The 26,712-nt window shown below is 37.4% G+C and overlaps 1 protein-coding gene across 1 annotated transcript in view; it reads right to left on the reverse strand.

Moving 5' to 3' along the window:
- Positions 1-26,712, reverse strand: part of LOC122905350 (lipoxygenase homology domain-containing protein 1-like) — a 299,796-nt gene that overhangs the window by 268,739 nt on the left and 4,345 nt on the right. Inside the window, 2 exon segments of the mRNA XM_044246984.1 lie at positions 5,305-5,437; positions 9,081-9,167. Of these exon segments, the coding sequence (XP_044102919.1) occupies positions 5,305-5,437; positions 9,081-9,164 (217 nt within the window). The 5' untranslated portion in view covers positions 9,165-9,167.

The following is a 26,712-nucleotide window of genomic DNA, read 5'->3' on the forward strand; positions in this document are numbered from 1 at the left end:
AAATGATAATGAAAATACAATGGTTCAAAATCTGTGGGACACAACAAAGGCAGTCCTGAGAGGAAAATATATAGCGGTACAAGCTTTTCTCAAGAAACAAGAAAGGTCTCAGGTACACAACCTAACCCTACACCTAAAGGAGTTGGAGAAAGAACAAGAAAGAAATCCTAAGCCCAGCAGGAGAAGAGAAATCATAAAGATCAGAGCAGAAATCAATGAAATAGAAACCAAAAAAACAATAGAACAAAGCAACCAAATTAGGAGCTGGTTCTTTGAAAGAATTAATAAAATTGATAAACCCCTGGCCAGACTTATCAAAAAGAAAAGAGAAAGGACCCAAATAAATAAAATCATGAATGAAAGAGGAGAGATCACAACTAACACCAAAGAAATACAAACTATTATAAGAACATACTATGAGCAACTCTACACCAACAAATTTGACAATCTGGAAGAAATGGATGCATTCCTAGAAACATATAAACTACCAAAATTGAACGAGGAAGAAATAGAAAGTCTGAACAGACCCATAACCAGTAAGGAGATTGAAACAGTCATTAAAAATCTCCAAACAAACAAAAGCCCAGGGCCAGACGGCTTCCCGGGGGAATTCTACCAAACATTTAAAGAAGAACTAATTCCTATTCTCCTGAAACTGTTCCAAAAAATAGAAATGGAAGGAAAACTCCCAAACTCATTTTATGAGGCCAGCATCACCTTGATCCCAAAACCAGACAAGGATCCCATCAAAAAAGAGAGCTATAGACCAATATCCTTGATGAACACAGATGCGAAAATTCTCACCAAAATACTAGCCAATAGGATTCAACAGTACATTAAAAGGATTATTCACCACGACCAAGTGGGATTTATCCCAGGGCTGCAAGGTTGGTTCAACATCCGCAAATCAGTCAATGTGATACAACACATCAATAAAAGAAAGAACAAGAACCATATGATACTCTCAATAGATGCTGAAAAAGCATTTGACAAAGTACAGCATCCCTTCCTGATCAAAACCCTTCAAAGTGTAGGGATAGAGGGCACATACCTCAATATCATCAAAGCCAGCTATGAAAAACCCACTGCAAATATCATTCTCAATGGAGAAAAACTGAAAGCTTTTCCACTAAGGTCAGGAACACGGCAGGGATGTCCATTATCACCACTGCTATTCAACATAGTACTAGAAGTCCTAGCCTCAGCAATCAGACAACAAAAGGAAATTAAAGGCATCCAAATCGGCAAAGAAGAAGTCAAATTATCACTCTTCGCGGATGATATGATAATCTATGTGGAAAACCCAAAAGACTCCACTCCAAAACTGCTAGAACTTATACAGGAATTCAGTAAAGTGTCAGGATATAAGATCAATGCACAGAAATCAGTTGCATTTCTCTACACCAACAACAAGACAGAAGAAAGAGAAATTAAGGAGTCAATCCCATTTACAATTGCACCCCAAACCATAAGATACCTAGGAATAAACCTAACTAAAGAGGCTAAGAATCTATACTCAGAAAACTATAAAGTACTCATGAAAGAAATTGAGGAAGACACAAAGAAATGGAAAAATGTTCCATGCTCCTGGATTGGAAGAATAAATATTGTGAAAATGTCTATGTTACCTAGAGCAATCTACACATTTAATGCAATTCCTATCAAAGTACCATCCATCTTCTTCAAAGAAATGGAACAAATAATTTTAAAATTTATATGGAACCAGAAAAGACCTCGAATAGCCAAAGGGATATTGAAAAACAAAGCCAAAGTTGGTGGCATCACAATTCCGGACTTCAAGCTTTATTACAAAGCTGTCATCATCAAGACAGCATGGTACTGGCACAAAAACAGACACATAGACCAATGGAATAGAATAGAGAGCCCAGAAATAGACCCTCAACTCTATGGTCAACTAATCTTCGACAAAGCAGGAAAGAATGTCCAATGGAAAAAAGACAGCCTCTTCAATAAATGGTGTTGGGAAAATTGGACAGCCACGTGCAGAAAAATGAAATTGGACCATTTCCTTACACCACACACAAAAATAGATTCAAAATGGATTAAGGACCTCAATGTGAGAAAGGAATCCATCAAAATCCTTGAGGAGAACACAGGCAGCAACCTCTTCGACCTCAGCCGCAGCAACATCTTCCTAGGAACATCGCCAAAGGCAAGGGAAGCAAGGGCAAAAATGAACTTTTGGGATTTCATCAAAATCAAAAGCTTTTGCACAGCAAAGGAAACAGTTAACAAAACCAAAAGACAACTGACAGAATGGGAGAAGATATTTGCAAACGACATATCAGATAAAGGACTAGTGTCCAAAATCTATAAAGAACTTAACAAACTCAACACCCAAAGAACAAATAATCCAATCAAGAAATGGGCAGAGGACATGAACAGACGTTTCTGCAAAGAAGACATCCAGATGGCCAACAGACACATGAAAAAGTGCTCCATATCACTCGGCATCAGGGAAATACAAATCAAAACCACAATGAGATATCACCTCACACCAGTCAGAATGGCTAAAATCAACAAGTCAGGAAATGACAGATGCTGGCGAGGATGCGGAGAAAGGGGAACCCTCCTACACTGTTGGTGGGAATGCAAGCTGGTGCAACCACTCTGGAAAACAGCATGGAGGTTCCTCAAAATGTTGAAAATAGAACTGCCCTATGACCCAGCAATTGCACTACTGGGAATTTACCCTAAAGATACAAACGTAGTGATCCAAAGGGGCACATGCACCCGAATGTTTATAGCAGCAATGTCCACAATAGCCAAACTATGGAAAGAACCTAGATGTCCATCAACAGATGAATGGATCAAGAAGATGTGGTATATATACACAATGGAATACTATGCAGCCATCAAAAGAAACGAAATCTTGCCATTTGCGACAACATGGATGGAACTAGAGCGTATCATGCTTAGCGAAATAAGTCAAGCGGAGAAAGACAATTATCATATGATCTCCCTGATATGAGGGAGTGGTGATGCAACATGGGGGCTTAAGTGGGTAGGAGAAGAATCCATGAAACAAGATGGGATAGGGAGGGAGAGAAACCATAAGTGACTCTTAATCTCACGAAACAAACTGTGGGTTGCTGGGGGGAGGGGGGTTGGGAGAAGGGGGGTAGGGTTATGGACATTGGGGAGGGTATGTGCTTTTGGGTAAATTGGAAGGGGAGATGAACCATGAGAGACTATGGACTCTGAAAAACAATCTGAGGGGTTTGAAGTGGGGGGGGTGGGAGGTTGGGGTACCAGGTGGTGGGTATTATAGAGGGCACAGCTTGCATGGAGCACTGGGTGTGGTGAAAAAATAATGAATACTGTTTTTCTGAAAATAAATAAATTGAAAAAAAAAAATCCAAGCTGTGGGGACACCTCGGTGGCTCATCCAGTTAAGTGTCTGCCTTCAGCTTGGGTCATGATCCCAGGGTGATGGGATCAAGTACCACATTGTGCTCTTTGCTCAGCAGGGAGTCTTCTTCTCCCTCTGTCTGTCATTCCCCCTGCTTGTGCATATGCTCTCTCTCTCTTTCTGACAAATAAATAAAATCTTAAAAAAAATAAAAAATAAAAAAAACCACTAATTGAGACTTTCCTTGTTTATACCACCTAGAACTGATTTCTCCATCTCTAGAGAAAGCTGCCACTTGTCTATAATAACATTATTTCATACATGGCACCAGTCTTGGCTAGAATATTAAATGAAGGTATGGCTGAGATCAGCTATCATTTGTTTTATCTATTAATGAGATTTAGATAAGTAAAGGTTTACTAAGTTTATTAGCAGCATATGAGAGGGTATAGAAGCACAGAGATATGTAAGAAAGAGGTTTCTCCTACTGGGGGAAGAAACTGGGGGAAAATGTTTATTAATAAACCTTAAGTACCAAGTACTACAAACAAAGCAAGGAAAATTATTATGTATTTGAAGAATATAGATCCTGTGAACGGAATTTTACAGTAAAATAAGAGACAAGAAAGCAAAAAATAACCTTTGCATCCTGACTAGCAGTGGGTAGGAACAGGACACCTGGCCAAGGTCTCATTCTGAATGAAGCAAATAGGCTGATGAGGAAGAATGTTGGGAATCCTTTTAAAGGGTGGTAAAAATGCTTGTGAGTCATGAGAACAATGCTCACACAAGCCTTCACTTTTCACCAAATGTAACTATTCATATATTTTCAAAAATATTTTAACTTCAGAAAATTAACAGAGAGTTTATTACACCTTAGTTAAAAACCACAATGGAATCATCAGCCTCTGCAAATGTTTTACTTACCTACACTCCCTATAAAAGTTACAATTATTATGTACCTAAGCCTAGTATTAGATTGTATGACATTGTGGAACTCTTCTTAATCTTCACATAATATTTATTAGCATTTATTGCCTTAGAAAGCTAAGATATCACCTTTTGGGTAGGAAATATTCTGGATAGAAGAAAAATTTATTTTTGTAAATTACCCACTTAATAATTCTTATATACACTTTTCCCATTCTCTTCCAAAATGGAGGCCAGCAGACACAAGGCAAACAGCTCTTATAGAGTCACCCTGAACTATGCAGTACACAGTGACTCTCTAACCCTGAGCAGAGCCTATTTCTCAGCCATATTTACATAAGACTTGAACACACCACTGCTTTTGATCAAATGCTTAAAGTCATTAAGCAGTTCTGTTTTCATTTCCTCATCAAGTAGTAAATTTTTCAAAACTAAAGTAGAAACTGGTGGGGAAAGTGTACACTGACTTTCTTTTCTTAGCTCTGGAATAACTTCTTCATTGGGCACTCAATTGTCTCATGACCTTCTAAAATTTAATTTTCTTGTTCTGATTAAGAGACATTTCAGGGATGCCTGGGTGGCTTAGTTGGATAAGTATCTGACTTAGGTTCAGGTCATGATCCCAGGGTCCCATAATACAGCCCCACATGAGACTCCCTACTCAGGAGTCTCTTGTCCCTCTCCCCCTGCTTGTGCTCTGTCTTTCATTCAAACAAATACATAAAATCTTAAGACAAATAAGGAAAGAGGAATTTCATTTGATCACCCTGCAAGTTTAATTGTAGATAAAAACATATTCCTGAATGCCAGTACGTGAAATGACTACAAAATATCTAGATGCAGCTCTCACACCAGAAGAGGTAATTGGTAAGAAATGAGCAGTTGTTTAATCATTATTTGTTCATTTATTTATTTACTCGACATGTATTAAAAGTTCCCTGTCCTTAAGCATTTAGGTAAACATATTTTATTTGTGTTTCACGGAGTTAGATCTTTCCTACCTGGAAGTATGGGTTGTCCTTTGTTTAAAACAGGAAATTCTCGACAGATTTCCCCATCCTCTTGATCTCGTGCCAACCATCGTTGAACAGGTATATAAAACTCTTTTCCAGAATTCATGTTCCACAATTGTATCTACAAAGCAACAGTATTTCTTGTAAAAAATGTAAGAATTCTTTACCAAAGAGTCAAATAAAAGTTTCGTCCAAGCCTGACACTTAGCTCATAGAAGATCATGTCACATCTTTTTAAATACAAAAAGTTCTTGAATACTTGACAAGAAAAGTGCTAATTTCTTCTTTTATTGTCATCTCAAGTATAATGGCATTTCTTTTATTTTGAAATTTTTCTATTTCTAATTTCTCTATATTGAAATGCTAAAAATACCAATTTCCTCTCAAATTTTCTGTGTTAATATTTTCCTATTTAGAAAGAGATTGACAATTTTGAAAAATCTATTACTTCTCTGTTCCAATCCCTTAATAAATACCTTTTTTATTTCAAAATGATTTTATAAAATGTTAGCATAAGCTTATATTTCATGCATCAGAGATTAAAACTGATAGTTTTTTCTCTGTCGGTTCTCAGCAATGAATGAAATTTAAGCAATAATTATTTATTTGGGTACCTGTTATGCCATATTATATCTATTCCATTTATCCTGGAGTTAAACAAAGATGTTAATAAATTCTATTAGGATCAGATGATTGCAAAAAATCTGCAGAAAGTAGAAACTATGATTCCTGATTCTAAAATCTAGCCTTTCATTAATTGGGTACTATTATTGTTTTAAAAGCTTCAGTGAGTGTTATTTTATTTGTTAAATTAATCTTATAGTCTTTAAAATGCCTAAATCAGAGATTTTTTCCTATTTTAATGTATTTAAGAAATTAGGTTGTTCTAAAGAAATATTTTGATACACAAACTTACTAATTCTCCAGATCTTGGTAAGACCCAGAATGCATTCATAAATTCACACCATGTGTGATTTTGGTACAATCACACTTATAGAAAGGCTTCCTGAGAACCACACAGAATTGCCATGGTTTTGCAAGGCTGCTGGCATTGCTATTTGATTTGGTTATTTTAAATAAAGTCCAAGGCAAATTACTTGAGAAGTACAAAATAAACCACCATTTGAACTTTTTATTTTGTAATCTTCTTAACTAAACTTGAAAGAACCAAGATTAAAGGCTTAAAAGTAATGTGATTATTTTATGGGCTGTGGAAATGTTGTATCATTATTGCTATAATGGACTAAATGTTTTAATTCAAATCCCTTCAAGTTATAGGTACAAATTGGCTTACTTTAAATTTTAAAATTTAAACTTCTAAACTATACTGTAAGAAGTGTTGGAGAGGATGTGGAGAAAGGAGAACCCTCTTACACTGTTGGTGGGAATGCAGGTTGCTGCAGCCACTTTGGAAAACAGTGTGAAGATTCCTTAAGAAATTAAAAATAGAGCTTCTTTATAACCCTGCAATTGTACTACTGGGTATTTACCCCAAAGATACAGATGTAGTGAAAAGAAGGGCCATATGTATGCCAATATTCATAGCAGCAATGGCCACAATCGCCAAACTGTGGAAAGAGCCAAGATGCCCTTCGACAGATGATATGGTCCATATATACAATGGAATACTATGCCTCCATCAGAAAGGATGAATACCCAACTTTTGTATCAGCATCAACAAGACTGGAGGAGATATGTTGAGTAAAGGAAGTCAAGCAGAGAAAGTCGATTATCATATGGTTTCACTTACTTGTGGAGCTTGAGGAATGACATGGAGGACATTAGGAAAAGAAAAGGAAAAGTGAATTGGGGGAAATCAGAGGGGGAGACAAACCATGAGAGACTGTGGACCCTGAGAAACAAATTGAGGGTTTTGGAGGGGTGGGGGGTGAGGGTTTGGTGGTGGTGGGTATTAAGAAGTGCAAGTATCGCATGGGTGATGCATAAACAGTGAATCTTGGAACACTGGAAAAATTAAATTAAATTTTAAAAAAGAATTAAACAGAAAATACCCAACACATTATCTAGTAACTTAACTTGGCAAAATTAGTAAATTATATAAGTGCTTTATTGAGCTGGAATAAAACTTTGAATCAAGACCATCTCCCTTCTTCACTGATACTCAAAGACAGGTGGGGTAAAACTCGGGCAAAAAGTTGCCTTGCAATGAAGTAATTGTCATACAAAGAGACACAACAGAAACATTCAGCCGATTTTTTTGTCTTTTCTCTGCAATATATTATAAAATCTTTTTAGATCCTTGAACCACTGTCTCAACATCCAGGCTGAATAGATATGTATAATGAATATAATATTGCTTATTGGTTTTCAATCAAATGAGATGGCAGGAGTTTAATGATAATTTTCACAAATTAACTTACTAGGAAAAAAAAAGTAAAAGGCACTATTATATATGATCACTTAAGTATCAATTTGATTATTGTACTTCAAAACCCTATATAGCATAAAAGAGAAAATTATTTCATATAGCAGCCATGCAGTAATTTTAAATCTAAAATCTAACTTCTACATTCATATTTTCATAAAATGAGTTTCATTTTCCAATTTCCTTTAGGATTTTTTGTGACTTTAATGCAAAAATGATGGCATTATTTTTTTTTAGATTTTATTTATTTATTTGAGGGAAAGATAGTGAGAAAGAGAGAGAGAGAGAGAGAGAGAGAGAGCTTGAGCAGGGAGAGGGGCATAGGGAGAAGCTAGATCCCCATTGAGCAGTGAGCCTGTCTTGAACTGGATCCCAGTACCTTGAGAACATGACCCCAACCAAAGGCAGAAGGTTAACTGACTGAGCCACCCTGACGTCCCAAAGAAGAGGGTATTATTAACAACTATATGTATCCATAGATACGTATAACTATGGCTATATATAGATATATCTGCTAATAGAATAAAAGTATTTTTAGGTGATTACTCATCTTCCACAAATTTTTCATTAATTTTCTCACATATTACAAAACTGTAGAACAAGTCTGCCAAGAATATCAAGAGTTTGACTAGATGGTCTTTGCATTTGGAGAACTTGCTTACATAAGTTCATTTATTTTGAAACGACAAAAGATGGAAATACATCATACATGAAAATGGATAATAAGATTTTTGATTTTCAGTGTTGAAGATTGTTTGTTGGCAATTGTGGTAATAAGTAAAATTTTTAATTCTGAATAATTTAGAAAATGTAAGCTTTTTTTTTCTGTTAAAAAGTATCAAGTGGCATTATTTGCTTAGCATGAATAGACCAAATTTGAGAGCTGGCATTCAAGTCTAGCAGATTATTATTTCACAAACACAAATGGTCTATTTTTACAAACCTTCTGAAACAGATAACATTCATCTAGTTACCTTTCAATCAATAGTGCAACCATATCAAGAAGTAATTCAATTGTCAAAACATGATGTTGTACACCTGAAATTAATATAACACTGTGTTTCAACCATACTTAATAAAAAATAATAAAATAGTTAAAACTAAAATTTTAAAAAAAGAAGAATGGTAGTTTATCCACAGTCCCAAGTACTTTTCTTTGCAAAGAGGTAAAAGGATTATTTACTTGAGGTACTTCCCTCAATAATTAAATTATTAATAAGGGCATATGATGTTCTTTTGAGAAATAGACTGAGTAAAAAGATCTAGGTTTGGTTCCATCAATTACAACAGGTGTGAAATGCTTCTTTTGGGTTTGATTCCTGAACAGAATTTGCAGAGGGTTTTGCAAAGGATGGGAGTGTTGTTGGTAAGTTTTCACCTGTTTACAGTGCCAGGAAGGGGAGGGTCCAGAGTTAGTATGACCAATACGAATCTTAAAGAGTGTTCCAATGTTTCCAACCATGATCTAGAAAAGAACCAAGAAAATGTCTTTCAATGTAATTTCACAAAATCCATTTAAAAATAGCTCATATTAGAATATTATATATCAATAAATGGGTTAATCCATCAAGAAATATAATAATTACAAACATGTATATACCTCATGACAAAGTGCCAAAACATATGAAACAAAAATGGACCAAATTGAATAGAGAAGTAATCTAAAATAATGGTTGGAATACCCCACTCCGCATGATGTGTAGAATAACTAGACATAAGATCAATAAAGAAATTAAGAATGTGAACAACATTATAGACCAACTAGATCTAACAGATATTTATAGAACATCTCACCCAACAACAGAAGAATATAGTTCTCTCAAGTACGCATGGAATTCATTTTCCCAGGCAGACTGTATGTTATATCACTAAAACTTTTGAAAATTAAATAAGATTGAAATCACACAGAGAATAGTTTCTAACTTCAATGGGATAAAACTAGAAATCACTACAAGGAAAAGTGGAAGATCCATAACTGTGTATAAATTAACAACATACTCTTAAGCAACCAATGAGTCAAAGAAATTGCAAGGGAAATTAATATAATGTTCTTTCTTATTAGGCTATAATTGACATATAACATTATATTAGATTCATGTATATCATGTGATATTTGTGTAATCTATGAAATGGTCACCACAATAAGTCTAGTTACCATCTGTCACCAAGCAAAGTTTTGCCATTTTTTTCCTGTGATGAGAACTTTTACGATTTACTCTCTTACTCTCACATCATATGTGCAATACAACATTACTGACCATAGCAATGCTGTAATATTACATCCCTGTTACTTATTTACATATTCAACCCCCGTACCATCTGGCAGCTACCAATCTGTTCTGGGTATCTATTAGTTTTGTTTTGTTTCCTTGTTTATTTTTTTAGATTCTGCATATAAGTGAAATCATACTTGATATTTGTTTTTCTCTGATTTATTTCACTTAGTATAATACCCTCAAGGTACACTTACGTGGCCGCAAGTGTCAAGATCTCATTCTTTTTTTATGACTGAGTAGTATTCCATTATGTATTTATACCACATCTTCCATTCATCCATCAATGGACACTTAATATTAGTTCCATATCTTGGCTATTGTAAATAATACTGCAATGAACACAAGAGTACATATATCTTTTTTAAATATTTTCACTTTTTTTTTAATTCCAGAAGTAGAATTGTTGGACACTGGGATATTTTTCTCCATAGTGTTTTCGACAGTGATTGTACTAATTTACATTACCACCAACAGTGTACAGGTTCTCTTTTTTCCTCTTCTTGCCAACTCATTATTCCTTATCTTTTTGATAATAGCCATTCTAACAGGTGGGAGGTGGTATCACATATTTTTGATTTACATTTCCCTCATGATTAGTGATGTTAATTATCTTTACATGTGCCTGCGGGACATTTATATATCTTCTTTGGGAAAATGTCTATTCAGATCTACCCATTTTTTTTCCAATTTATTTATTTTCAGAAAAACATTATTCATTATTTTTTCACCACACCCAGTGCTCCATGCAAGCCGTGCCCTCTATAATACCCACCACCTGGTACCCCAACCTCCCACCCCCCCCCGCCACTTCAAAACCCTCAGATTGTTTTTCAGAGTAATCAGATTATTTCTCTTTTTGATTTTAAGCTATATGAGTTCATTATATATTTTGGATATTAACCCCTTCTTAGATATATGACTTGGAAATATCTTCTATTCAGTAGGGTTTTTTTTTCTTTTTTCTTTTTTCTTTTTTTGATGGTTTCCTTCATACAGAAGATTTTAGTTTGATGTACTACCTCTTGTTTATTTTTGCTTTTCTTGCCCTTGCCTTTGAAGTCAGAGTCAAAAAATGATCACTAAGACTAATGTCAAAAAGCTTTCCACCTATGTTTTCTTCAGTTTTATAGTTACAGATATTAATTCAAGACTTTAATTGACTTTGAGCTAATTTTTGTATATGGTGTAACATGGTGGTCCAGTTTCATTCTTTTGCATGTGACTGTCCAGTTTCCCTCCCAACATCATTTATTTATTATATATTCTTGGCCTCCTTTTGTCATGAGTTGACTATATATGCATGGGTTTATTTCTGAGATCTCTAATCTGTTCCATTGATCTATATGTCTGTTTTATGTTGATACTATACTATTTTCATTACTACAGATTTGTAGTATATATTCAAATCTGGGGTTTTGATAACTCCAAATTTGTTCTTCTTTCTCAGGACTGCTTTGGCTACTTGGAATCTTTGTGGTTTCATAAATAGATATTGAATATCTATTTTCATACGTATTGGATTGATCTATTTCTGTGAAAAATGCCATAAATTTTCAAAGGGATAACATTTAATACATAGATTGCATCAGCTAATATGGACATTTTAAAAATATTAATTATTCTATTCCATAAGCATAGAGTATCTTTCTGTTTATTTGTGTCTTCTTCAATATCTTTCATCAATGTCTTCTAGTTTTCGGTGTACAGGAATTTTACCTCCTTGGTTAAATTTATTCCTAGGTGACTTTCCAGGGACAAGACGGCGGGGTACTAGGAAGAGGCGTCTTTTCAGCTGGTACCCCAAAGTGAGCTGATTACCTACCAAAAAACTCCGATCACCCATGAAATCAGCCTGAGATCAGAATAATACACGTCTGGATCTCTACAGGGGCAGAAGACGCCAGTGAGCAGGTAAAGCGGAATGGGAACAGCGGACTGATATCAGAAGATAAACAAAAGGGGGGGGGGGAGCCACCAGAGGCGACCGGTGGGAAAGTAATACCCCAATACGAGCAAGAGTGCCCTGCGTCTGGGGACCAGCATTAACTTGGAGACTGGTTGAAAGCACTCCAAAAGAGCAAAGGATTGCGGGGGCAAATTGTGGGAATCGGGGCGGCTAGGGACAGGGGCTTAAGTCCCCGGTCCCAGATGGCCTCCCCGGTGCGGAGGCAGAGAGAGTGTGGCAGTGAAACCAGCTCCTGGTCCCTAAGCCGCCAGCGCGCCCCAGCGCGTGAGTTCCGGCTCCTGTGAGGGGATGGGAGCTGCGCCGGTCTGCAGAACGCGCACTAGCCCTACCACAAAGCTTGAGATGCTACCACAAAGCTTGAGATGCGCGCGCACGTCCCTCCAGCTCTCCTGGGTCACTAAGGCCCGGTGGCGCTTCTTGACCTACGCCATTGTTTCAAAGTCTAAGCCGGGTGCCCACAAAACTCTTCCCCGGACAGAGGCGTGCAAAAGCCCAGCCTGCGGCTTACGGACCAGCGCCCCGTTCTCAGTGCCCCAGACGCGCGCCCGACCCACAGCCGCCTCTGAAAAGAGGTGCGCACAAGCCGGGCACTCCCAGCCCGGACCGGCGGCAAAATCTCAGTGTGCGATCACTGCTTGGAACATCTCTGGCAGTCAGGAGCTCCCAGACAGCCGCCACTGCCTTGGCTTTGGGGACGAGCAAAAGATCCTGCGCCCCCAGGGTCTGCAACTTGAAAACTGCACTGCCAGCATCCAAGGGGGGATTTATTCAGCTTCTGCACCCAGACTGAGGCTTCTCTCTGAGACGGAGATCAGGAAGTGTTCCAGGGTGCACCTGGACTGCACCAGAGTTGATACATCCAGCTACATCTGTCCAGTCTTCTCCCACCAAAATGACTAGGAGGAGGAATGCCCAACAGAAGAAAAATACAGAGGATGGACCTTCTGCAACAGAGCTAACGGCTATCAACATAGACAATATGTCGGAAAGAGAATTCAGGCTAACAATTATCCAGGCAATAGCTAGGTTGGAGAAAGCCATGGATGACCAAACAGAATTGATTAGGGCCGAACTGAAAGCGACCAGACAGGATGTTCACAATGTTAGGGCGGAGCTTAAAGCTACCAGGGAGGAGGTCCACAATGCTCTCAATGAGTTCCAATCCAATCTAAACTCTCTCAAAGCTAGGGTAACTGAGACAGAAGATAGAATTAGTGATCTGGAAGACAAACAGATAGAGAGAAAGGATCAGGAGGAAGCCTGGAACAAACAGCTTAGATCCCATGAAAGCAGAATCAGGGAAATAAATGATGCCATGAAGTGTTCCAACGTCAGAATTATTGGAATTCCTGAAGGGGAGGAGAAAGAAAAAAATCTAGAAGATATCGTGGAACAAGTCCTTCATGAAAATTTTCCGAATCTCGCGAATGAAACCAGCGTTCATGTACTAGAGGCTGAACGGTCTCCACCCAAGATTATACACTCCAAAAAAACATCACGACAACTGATAGTCAAATTGAGAAATTATAATTGTAGGTATACTCTCTTGAAAGCCGCCAGGGCAAAGAGGCTCCTTACTTACAGAGGGAAGCCCATCAGAATAACGTCAGACCTGTCCACAGAGACCTGGCAAGCCAGAAGAGGCTGGCAAGATATATTCAGGGCACTAAATGAGAAGAACATGCAGCCAAGAATACTTTATCCAGCAAGACTGACATTCAAAATGGATGGAGACATAAAGAGTTTCCAAGACCGGCAAGGCTTAAAAGACTATGCAACCACCAAGCCGATACTGCAGGAAATATTAAGGGGGGTTCTATAAAAGAGGAAAAATCCCAAGAATAGCATTGAACAGAAATATAGAGACAGTCTACAGGAAGAAAGACTTCAAAGGTAACTCGATGTCAATAAAAACGTATCTATCAATAATCACTCTCAATGTGAATGGCCTAAATGCACCCATAAAACGGCACAGGGTTGCAGATTGGATAACACGACAGGACCCATCCATATGCTGTCTACAAGAGACCCATTTTGAACCTAAAGATACACGCAGACTGAAAGTGAAGGGGTGGAGAAGAATCTTTCATGCCAATGGGACTCAAAAGAAGGCTGGGGTAGCGATTCTCATATCAGATAAATTAGACTTCAAACTATAGACTGTAGTCAGAGATACAGAAGGACACTACATAATCCTTAAAGGGACTATCCACCAAGAGGATCTAACAATTGTAAATATCTATGCTCCCAATGTGGGAGCAGCCAATTACTTAAGAAAACTGTTAATCAAGATAAAGAGTCATATTGATATGAATACACTAATCGTAGGAGATCTTAACACGCCTCTTTCAGAATTAGACAGATCATCGAAGCAGAAAATCAATAAAGAAACAAGAGCATTGAATGACACATTGGACCAGATGGACCTCATAGATATATACAGAACATTCCACCCTAAAACAGCAGAATACTCATTCTTCTCAAGTGCACACGGAACCTTCTCCAGAATAGACCACATACTGGGTCACAAATCAGGACTCAACCGATACCAAAAGACTGAGATGATTCCCTGCATATTCTCAGATCACAATGCTTTGAAACTGGAGCTCAATCACAAGGAAAAGTTCCGAAGGAACTCAAACACCTGGAAGCTAAAGACCACCTTGCTTAAGAATGCTTGGATCAACCAGGAGATCAAAGAAGAACTGAAACAATTCATGGAAACCAATGAGAATGAAGACACTTCGGTCCAAAACCTATGGGATACAGCAAAGGCGGTCCTAAGGGGAAAATATATAGCCATCCAAGCCTTGCTCAAAAAAATTGAAAAATCCAGAACACACCAGCTGTCTCTACACCTTAAAGAACTGGAGGATCAACAACAAATCAAACCAACTCCACACATAAGAAGGGAAATCATCACGATTAGAGCTGAGATCAATGAGGGAGAAACCAGAGATACAGTAGAACGTATCAATGAAACTAGAGGCTGGTTTTTTGAAAGAATCAATAAGATCGATAAGCCACTGGCTACACTAATCCAAAAGAAAAGAGAGAAATCCCAAATTCATAAAATTATGAATGAAAAGGGAGAGATCACAACTAACGCCAAGGAAGTAGAAACAATCATCAGAAGTTATTATGAACAGTTATATGCCAATAAGCTTAGCAACCTAGATGAAATGGATGCATTCCTGGAAAAATATAAACTACCAAAATTGAACCAGGAAGAAATCGACAACCTGAATAGACCGATGTCTAATAACGAGATTGAAGCAGTGATCAAAAACCTCCCAAAAAACAAGAGCCCAGGACCTGACGGATTCCCTGGGGAATTCTACCAAACCTTCCAAGAAGAAATAACACCTATTCTCCTGAAGCTGTTTCAAAAAATTGAAGCAGAAGGAAAACTTCCAGACTCTTTCTATGAAGCCAGCATTACCCTGATCCCCAAACCAGGCAAGGACCATACCAAAAAGGAAAATTTCAGACCAATATCACTGATGAATACGGATGCTAAGATTCTCAACAAGATCCTAGCCAACAGGATCCAACAGCACATTAAAAAGATTATCCACCATGATCAGGTGGGATTCATCCCTGGGCTACAAGGATGGTTCAACATTCGCAAATCAATCAATGTGATACAACAAATTAATAAGAGAAGAGAGAAGAACCACATGGTCCTCTCAATTGATGCAGAAAAAGCATTTGACAAAATCCAGCATCCATTCCTGATTAAAACGCTTCAAAGTATAGGGATAGAGGGAACATTCCTGGACCTCATCAAATCTATCTATGAAAGACCCACAGCAAATATCATCCTCAATGGGAAAAAGCTTGCAGCCTTCCCATTGAGATCAGGAACAAGACAAGGATGCCCACTTTCACCACTCTTGTTCAACATAGTATTAGAAGTCCTAGCAACAGCAATCAGACAACAGAGAGAAATAAAAGGTATCCAAGTTGGTAATGAAGAAGTCAAACTCTCTCTCTTCACAGATGACATGATTCTTTATATGGAAAACCCAAAAGACTCCACCCCCAAACTACTAGAACTCATACAGCAATTCAGCAACGTGGCAGGATACAAAGTCAATGTGCAGAAATCAGTGGCTTTCTTATACACTAACAATGAAAATACAGAAAGGGAAATTAGAGAATCAATTCCATTTACTATAGCACCAAGAACCATAAGATACCTTGGAATAAACCTAACTAAAGAGGTAAAGGATCTGTACTTGAGGAACTATAGAACACTCATGAAAGAAATTGAAGAAGACACAAAAAGATGGAAGACCATTCCATGCTCTTGGATCGGAAGAATAAACATTGTTAAAATGTCTATACTGCCTAGAGCAATCTATACTTTTAATGCCATTCCGATCAAAATTCCACCGGCATTCTTCAAAGAGCTGGAGCAAATAATCCTAAAATTTGTATGGAATCAGAAGAGACCCCGAATCGCTAAGGAAATGTTGAAAAACAAAAATAAAGCTGGCGGCATCACCTTACCTGATTTCAAGCTTTATTACAAAGCTGTGATCACCAAGACAGCATGGTACTGGCATAAAAACAGACACATTGACCAGTGGAACAGAGTAGAGAGCCCTGAAATGGACCCTCAACTCTATGGTCAAGTAATCTTTGACAAAACAGGAAATAATATACAGTGGAAAAAAGACAGTCTCTTCAATAAATGGTGCTGGGAAAACTGGACAGCTATATGTAGAAGAATGAAACTCGACCATTCTCTTACACCGTACACAAAGATCAACTCAAAATGGATAAAAGACCTCAACGTGAGACAGGAATCCATCAGAATCTTAGAGGAGAACATAGGCAGTAATCTCTTTGATATCAGCCACAGCAACTTCTTTCAAGATACGTCTCCAAAGGCAAAGGAAACAAAAGCGAAAATAAACTTCTGGGACTTCATCAAAATCAAAAGCTTCTGCACAGCAAAGGAAACAGTCAACAAAACAAAGAGGCAACCCACGGAATGGGAGAAGGATATTTGCAAATGACAGTACAGACAAAAGGTTGATATCCAGGATCTATAATGAACTCCTCAAACTCAACCCACACGAAACAGACAAACACATCAAAAAATGGGCAGAAGATATGAACAGACACTTCTCCAAACAAGACATACAAATGGCTATCAGACACATGAAAAAATGCTCATCATCATTAGCCCTCAGGGAGATTCAAATTAAAACCACATTGAGATATCACCTTACACCAGTTAGAATGGCCAAAATTAACAAAACAGGAAACAACATGTGTTGGAGAGGATGTGGAGAAACGGAAACCCTCTTACACTGTTGGTGGGAATGCAAGTTGGTGCAGCCTCTTTGGAGAACAGTGTGGAGATTCCTCAAGAAATTAAAAATAGAGCTTCCCTACGACCCTGCAATTGCACTCCTGGGTATTTACCCCAAAGATACAGATGTCGTGAAAAGAAGGGCCATCTGTACCCCAATGTTTATAGCAGCAATGGCCACAGTCGCCAAACTATGGAAAGAACCAAGATGCCCTTCAACGGATGAATGGATAAGGAAGATGTGGTCCATATACACTATGGAGTATTATGCCTCCATCAGAAAGGATGAATACCCAACTTTTGTAGCAACATGGACGGGACTGGAAGAGATTATGCTGAGTGAAATAAGTCAAGTAGAGAGAGTCAATTATCATATGGTTTCACTTATTTGTGGAGCATAACAAAGCATGGAGGACAAGGGGCGTTAGAGAGGAGTAGGGAATTTGGGTAAATTGGAAGGGGAGGTGAACCATGAGAGACTATGGACTCTGAAAAACAGTCTGAGGGGTTTGAAGTGGCGGGGGGGTGGGAGGTTGGGGTACCAGGTGGTGGGTATTATAGAGGGCACAGCTTGCATGGAGCACTGGGTGTGTTGAAAAAATAATGAATACTGTTTTTCTGAATATAAATAAATTGGAAAAAAAATTTATTCCTAGGTATTTTATTCTTGTTGATACAATTGTAACTAGGATTGTCTTCTTAGTGTCTCTTTCTTATAGTTCACTGTTAATGTATAAAAACACAAAAGATTTTTGTATATTGGGATTTTACCCTGAAACTTGAGTGAATTTTTTTATTAGTTCTAACAATTTTTTGGTGGATTCTTAGGAGTTTTTTATATATGAAAACATGTAATCCATAAGTAGTGACAGTTTTACTTTTTTCATTTCCAATTCAAGTCATTTCTATTTCTTTTTCTTGCCTAATTTCACTGGCTAGGATTTCTAATACTGTGTTGAATAAGTGGCAAGGAAGAATGGATATTACTGTCTTATTCCTGATCTTAGAAGAAAAGGTTTCAGTTTTTCATCACTGAGTATGATGTTAGCTATGGGTTTGTCCTATATGGCCTTTATTATGTTGAGGTATGTCCCCTCTACACCCACTTTGTTGAGTCTTTATGATAAATGAATGTTGAACTTTGTAAAAAAAAAAAATTTCATGTCTATTAAGATGAACATGATTTTCATCCTTCACTTTGTTAATGCTATATATCATGTTGATTGATTTACAGGTGTTGAACCATGCTTGCATCCCTTGAATAAATCTCACATGATCATAGTGCATGATCATTTTAATGTATTGTTCAATTTGTTTTGCTAATATCTTGTTGAGGACTTTTGCATCAATATTCATCAATGATACTGGCCTATAATTTTCTTTTTTTGTAGTTCCTTGATCGCTTTTGGTATCAGGGTAATGTTGACATTTAAAAATTAGTTTGGAAGCATCCCCTCTTTTTCAATTTTTTGGAATATTTTGAGAAATACATGCATTAATTCTCCTTTAAGTATTTGGTACAATCTACCTATGAAGTCATCTATCACTGGACTTCTGTTTGCTGGAAGTTTTTTGATTACTGATTCAATCTCCTATTAATAATCAGTCTATTCAGATTATCTACTTCTTTATGATCCAGTCTTAGAAGGTTATATATTTCTAGAAATTTATCCATTTCTTATAGGTTGTCCAAACTGTTGGTGTATAATTGTTCACAGTAATCTTTGATGATTCTTTTTCTTTTTCTTTTTTTTTTAATATCAGTTGTAACTTTTCCTCTCTTATTTCTGATTTTATTTGAGCCCTCTCTCTTTTTCTCAGTATGTCTTATCAATGTTTTCCAATTTTTTTTCTTGTCAAAGAACCAGCTTTTGTTTCACTGATCTTTTCTATTGTATTTTTAATCTCTATTTCATATATTGTGCCTCTGATCTTTATTATTTCCTTCCTTCTACTAAGTTTGAACTTTATTCTTCTTTTTCTAGTTTCTATAAGTATAAAGTTAAATTGTTTATTTGAGTTTTTTCTTGTTTCTTAAGATAGACCTGTATTGCTACAAACTTATCTATTAGAACTACTACTGCTATTCACCATAGATTTTGGTATGTTGTGTATCCATTTTCATTTGTCCCCAGATATTTTTTTTAATTTCTCCTTTACTGACCCATTGCTTATTCAGTAGCTTGTTATTTAATCTCCACATATTAGTGATTTTTTCCAGATTTTTATCTTCTAGTTGATTTCTAGTTTCATATTATTGTGGTAAGTGAAGACGCTTGATATGATTTCAATCTTCTTACATTCATTGAGACCTGTTTCATGGCTTGCAGAATATTCCTATCTTGTAGAATATTCTCTTTTTTTTCTATTATCTTTTTAAAATTTATTTAAGAGAGAGAGGGAGTGAGAGAGAGAGCACAAGAGCAGGATGAGGGGCAGAGGGAGAAGCAGATGCCCCACTGAGCAGGGAGCCCAATACAGGGCTCGATCTCAGGAGTCCAGGATCCCTGACTGAACCACATAGGTGCCCTATTCTGCAGAATATTCTATCCTGCAGAATATTCCACGTGCACTTGAGAAGAATGTATATTGTGCTGAATTTGGATAAAATACTCTATATTTATCTATTAAGTCCATCCGTCTACTGTGTCATTTAAGGCCAATATTTCCTTATTGATTTTCTGTCTAAAATATCTAAACATTGATGTAAGCGGGAAATTAAAGGTACCTACTATTATTATACTGCCATCAGTTTCTCCCTTTAGTTCTCTAGTATTTTCTCTATATACTTAGTTGCTCATATGTTGGGTGCATGAATACTTACAAATGTTATATCTTCTTCTTGGATTGATCCTTTTATCATTATATAATATTTTATTTTATTTTATTTTTTCAGTGTTCCAAGATTCATTGTTTATGCACCACACCCAGTGCTCCATGCAATATTTGCCCTCCTTAATATCACCACCAGGCTCACCCATCACTCCCTCCCCTCCCCTCTAAAACCCTCAGTTTGTTTCTCAGAGTCCACAGTCTGTCATGGTTTATCCTCCCCTTTGATTTACCTCAATTCACTTTTCCTTTTCTTCTAATGTCCTCCATGTTATTCCTTATGCTCCACAAGTAAGGGAAACCTTATAATTGACTCCCTTTGCTTTACTTATTTCATGCAGCATAATCTCCTCCAGTTCATGTCCATGTTGATACAAAACCAAGATAATGCTCATCTCTGTCTTTTATTATAGTCTTTATTGAAAGTCTATTTTGTCTGATAGTATAGCTACCCAGCTTTCTTTTAGTTTCTCTTTGTATGAAATATCTTTTTCCATTCCTTCACCCTCAGTCTGTGTGTGTTTAGATCTGGAGTAAGTCTATTGTAGAAAACATATAGATGGGTCTTGATTTTTTTTCCCCAATTTATTTATTTTCAGAAAAACAGTATTCATTATTTTTTCACCACACCCAGTGCTCCATGCAAGCTGTGCCCTATATAATACCCACCACCTGGTACCCCCAACCTCCCACCCCCCCACCACTTCAAACCCCTCAGACTGTTTTTCAGAGTCCATAGTCTCTCATGGTTCACCTCCCCTTCCAATTTACCCAAATTCCCTACTCCTCTCTAACGCCCCTTGTCCTCCATGCTATTTGTTATGCTCCACAAATGAGTGAAACCATATGATAATTGACTCTCTCTGCTTGACTGATTTCACTCAGCATAATCTCTTCCAGTCCCGTCCATGTTGCTACAAAAGTTGGATATTCGTCCTTTCTGATGGAGGCATAATACTCCATAGTGTATATGGACCACATCTTCCTTATCCATTCATCCGTTGAAGGGCATCTTGGTTCTTTCTTTTTATCCATTCAATCATCCTATGGTTTTCAATTAGAGCATTTACTCCATTTCCATTTAAACTAATTATTGATAGGTATGCACTTCCTGCCATTGTGTTCATTATTTTCTGGCTATTTTCATGGTTCCTCTCTTTTCTTTCTTCTCTAGATCACTTTCCTTGTGGTATGATGATTTCCTTTAATGTTATGCTTAATATCTTTTCTCATTTTCTTTTGTGTATTTACAATAGAATTTTGCTTTGTTGTTACCATGGGGTAACAGCCTGTATATATAAAAGTCTATTTTAAATTGATAGCAATTTAAGTTCAAATAAATTCTAAAATTAAAAACAGAACTATCCTATGACCCTGTAATTGCACTACTGGGTATTTACCCCAAAGATACAGATGTAGTGAAAAGAAGGGCCATATGTATGTCAATATTCATAGCAGCAATGGCCACAATCGCCCAACTGTTGAAAGAGCCAAGATGCCCTTTGACAGATGAATGGATAAAGATAATGTGGTCCATATATACAATGGAATATTATGGCTCCATCAGAAAGGATGAATACCCAACTTTTGTATCAGCATCAACAAGACTGGAGGAGATTATGCTGAGTGAAATAAGTCAAGCAGAGAGAGTCAATTATATATTGTTTCACTTACTTGCAGAGCATAAGGAGTAACTAGGGGGACATTAGAAGAAAGAAAGGAAAAATGAAACAAACAGAGGGTTTTGGAGGGGAGGGGAGGGAGGGGTTAGGTGAGCCTGGTTGTGGGTATAAAGAGGGCACATATTGCATGGAGCACTGGGTGTGCTGCATAAACAATGAATCTTGGAACACTGAAAAAATAAAGTTAAATTTAAATAATTAATAAATAAATAGATCCTAAAACTACATTTTTACTCTCCTTTCCAAATTTTATGTGTTTTTTTTTTGAAAAACAATCCAAATTTTATGTTTTTGATGTCACATTTTACATCTTTTTTGTGTGTCCCTCATCTAATTATTATAGTCACAGTAATTTTTACTGCTTTTGTCTCTTGATCTTCATACTAGCTTTATAAGTAATTAAACCACTACATTCACTATATATTTACCTTTACCAGTGAGAATTTTTGCTTTCATGTGTTTTCTTTTTACTAATGATCACCCTTTCTTTTCAGCTTAAAGAATTCCCTTTAACATTTCTTGCAAGTCCTCTTTGGTAAAGATGAACTCTTTAGTTTTTGTTTATCTGAAAAACTGTTTCTCTCTCCCCATTATTATAAATGATAATCTTCTAGTTCACATTCTTGGTTGCAAGCTGTTTCCCTTCAGCTCTTTGACTATATCATGCCACTCCCTTTTGTCCAGCAAAATTTTTGCTGACAAATACACTCATAATCTTATGGGGGTTGCTTTGTATATAGCAAGTTGTTTCATTCTTTCTTTTGAAATATTTTCTTCTGTTTCTTCATTTTGCTTGATTTTTCAATATTTATTTCTATATATAAAGTAAAATAGCCACTTCTTCCAATTGAGAATGTAGGAACTGAACTTGTCATTCAACTTCGCCCTCATAATTTGTTGTCTCGGACCCTTCTCACTGTGTAAGCAGCCTGGCTGATCCTTTATAGTTCCCAGCTGTTGAGGTTGTTCCAAGAACTGTCAGTATTCCAAAGGGAGGGATCTCAATGAGCACCTACTTTCAGAGTGATTGGAAACCAGACCCTCAAGCCACAGTCTTTAAGGTATGTAAATAGAGAGAAAATCAGGATAGTAGAGTAGGAAGATCCTGAGCTCTCCTCCTCCCTTAGTCATACCAAAACAACTCTCCTGAGGACTAGGAGAACAGCTCTCCCACAACCAAATATGTAAAGAAAATGCTACATCAAGATGGATAAAAGTGGCAGAGACATAGTCTAGTCAACCCACATTACTGGTGGGGAACTAAATACCACAGGGATATCATAAACATGGAAGGTCATTCCTGAGGAATGAGAGGATGAAGCCCCATATCAGGCACCCTTGCCCTGGGGACCCACACCAGAAAAACAAGCCTCTATAATGTTCATCTTTGAAAATCAATAGGGCTTAACTCTGGGGAAGCTGGAAGATTACAGGAAACCAAGACTGCTCTTATAATACTGATGCACAATCTCACTCATTCCAAGACCCAGCACAAAGGCAGCAGTTTAAAAAGCACCTGGGCCATAAGTAAAAGATAATTATTGACTAATTTTAAGGTCTGTGTCACTGAGTTAGGGATCTGTAGGAACATTCTCCAGAAACAACTTCAATGATTGGTGCTATTTTTCTTATACTTCTACCTTCCAGATTTAGACTTGATGGAAACCATTTCTGACACTCTCCATCTATCTTGCTAGCACTACTCACCCTCCTGGAATTCTGCAGACCCACCACACTCAACCTGCAACCCTTAACAGATGTCCCTCCAAAAGGGCTTCTGACAGGTAGTCATCTGACAGGTAGTCTCAGCTAGGATCATAACCTCCACAAAGAGGACCCCACTTATCAGTATGTTCATAGTAGCTGTTGCCAGGCCCCTCAGCCACCCATGCCAAGGGCCAGCCCAACTGACTAGTATGCCCATAGCAGCCATACAGGAGATACCCCTGGAGCACCTATTTCTTGTGACAAGGAGGGTATTGCCCCTCGCAGATCCACAAGACACCTTCTACATAAGGCTACTCCTTCAAGACCAAGAGACATAAATGATCTACCTAATATATAGAAACCCAGAGTCAGGCAAAATGAGAAAACAGAGGAATATATTACAAATGAAATAACAAGATAAAACCTCAGAAAATGAGTTAAACAAAATAGAAATAAGCCATCTACCTGATAAGGAGTTCCAAGTAATGGTCATAAAGATGCTTCCTGAACTCAGGAGAAAAATGGATGTACATAGTAAGAACTTCAGTAATAAGAAAATTTAGAAAGAAATCAATCAGAGATAAAGAATATAATAACTGAAATAAAAAATGCAATAGAGGGAATCAAAAGCATATTAGACAATGCAGAAGAACAAATCAGTGATCTGAAAGGGTAGTAGACATCACCCAAGCTGAACAACAGAAAGAAAAAAAGAATCTTTAAAAAATGAAGACCTACCATTTGCATCAACATGGAAGTGGATGGAATTATGCTAAGTGAAATAAGTCAAGCAGAGACAGACAATTATCATATAGTTTCACTCATATGTGGAGCATAGGAATACCACAGAGGACCATAGGTGAAGGGAGGGAAAACTGAAAGGGAAATCAGAGAGGGAGACAAACCATGAAAGAACCTAGACTTCAGGAACAAAACTGAGGGTTACGGAAGGGAAGGGGATGGGGGAAGGGTTAATTGGGTGATGGGTATTAAGGAGGGCACATGTTGTTATGAGCAATTACATGCCTACAAATTAGGCATATAATCTTTTAGCCTAACTTTAGAAAGAGCCAAGGTGTCCACTGTCTATTGACAGATGAATGGATAAAGAAGATATATATCACACACATGGAATATTACTCAGCAATCAGAAAGGATGAATACTTACAATATTTATAATCCTTAGAATATTTACAATGAACTGGATGGAACTGGAGTGTATTATGCTGAGCAAAATAAATCAGTCAGAGAAAGACAATTATTATATGGTTTCTTTCATATGTGGAATATAAGAAACAGTACAGAGGATCATAGGAGAAGGGAGGGAAAACTGAATGGGAAGTAATCAGAGAGGGAGATAAACCATGAGAGACTCCCAACTATAGGAAAAAAACTGACTGTTTCTGGAAGGGTAGTGGGTGGGGGAATGGAGTAATTGGATGATGGGCATTAAGGAGGGCACATGATGTGATGAGCACTGGTGTTATATGCAACTTATGAGTTAATGAACTCTACATCTGAAACTAATTTTGTACTACATGTTAGATAATTGAAGTTAAATTTTTAAAAAATAGGGGCACCTGGGTGGCTCAGTTGGTTAAGTGTCGGCCTTCAGCTCAGTTCATGATCCCAGGGTCCTAGGGTCTAGCCTTACATCAGGCTCACTGCTCAGTGGGGAGCCTGCTTCTCTCTCTCCCCCTCCCCCTGCTTGTGTTCTCTCTCTCACTGTCTCTCTGTCAAATAAATAAATAAAATATTTTTATATGGACCCTCAACTCTATGGGCAAATAATCTTCAACAAAATAGGAAAAAAATAAACAGTGGAAAAAAGACAGTCTCTTCAATAAATGGTGCTGGGAAAACTGGACAGCTATATGTAGAAGAATGAAACTTGACCATTCTCTTACACCGTACACAAAGATAAACTCAAAATGGATAAAAGACCTCAATATGAGACAGGAATCCATCAGAATCCTAGAGGAGAACATAGGCAGTAACCTCTTCAATATCAGCCACAGCAACTTCTTTCAAGATATGTCTCCAAAGGCAAAGGAAACAAAAGCAAAAATGAACTTTTGGGACTTCATCAAAATCAAAAGCTTCTTCACAGCAAAGGAAACAGTCAAAAAAAAACAAAGAGGCAACCCACGGAATGGGAGAAGATATTTGCAAATGACTGTACAGACAAAAGGTTGATATCCAGGATCTATAATGAACTCCTCAAACTCAACACACACAAAACCAGCAGTCATATCAAAAAATGGGCAGAAGATATGAACAGACACTTCTCCAATCAAGACATACAAATGGCTATCAGACACATGAAAAAATGTTCATCATCACTAGCCATCAGGGAGATTCGAATCAAAACCACATTGAGATATCACCTTACACCAGTTAGAATGGCCAAAATTAGCAAGACAGGAAACAACATGTGTTGGAGGGGATGTGGAGAAAGGGGAACCCTCTTCCACTGTTGGTGGGAATGCAGGTTGGTGCAGCCTCTTTGGAGAACAGTGTGGAGATTCCTCAAGAAATTAAAAATAGAACTTCCCTATGACCCTGCAATTGCACTCCTAGGTATTTACCCCAAGGATACAGATGTCATGAAAAGAAGGGTCATCTGTACCCCAATGTTTATAGCAGCAGTGGCCACGGTCACCAAACTGTGGAAAGAACCAAGATTCCCTTCAATGGATGAATGGATAAGGAAGATGTGGTCCATATACACTATGGAGTATTATGCCTCCATCAGAAAGGATGAATACCCAACTTTTGTAGCAACATGGACGGGACTGGAAGAGATTATGCTGAATGAAATAAGTCAAGCAGAGAGAGTCAATTATCATATGGTTTCACTTATTTGTGGAGCATAACAAATAGCATGGAAGAAATGGGGAGTTAGAGAGGAGAAGGGAGTTGGGGTAAATTGGAAGGGGAGGGGAATCATGAGAGACTATGGACTCTGAAAAACAATCTGAGGGGTTTGAAGTGGTGGGGAGGTGGGAGGTTGGGGTACCAGGTGGTGGGTATTAGAGAGGGCACGGATTGCATGGAGCACTGGGTGTGGTGAAAAAATAATGAATACTGTTGTGCTGAAAATAAATCAAAAAAATAAAATAAAATAAAATTTTAAAAAAAGAAATCAAAAATTAATTAATTTAAAATAAAAATTAAAAAATAATAAATAAAAATAAAGATAAATGTAAACTGAAAAAAAA

Source organism: Neovison vison, chromosome 4 (assembly GCF_020171115.1).
Source record: "Neovison vison isolate M4711 chromosome 4, ASM_NN_V1, whole genome shotgun sequence".
NCBI lineage: Eukaryota > Metazoa > Chordata > Mammalia > Carnivora > Mustelidae > Neogale > Neogale vison.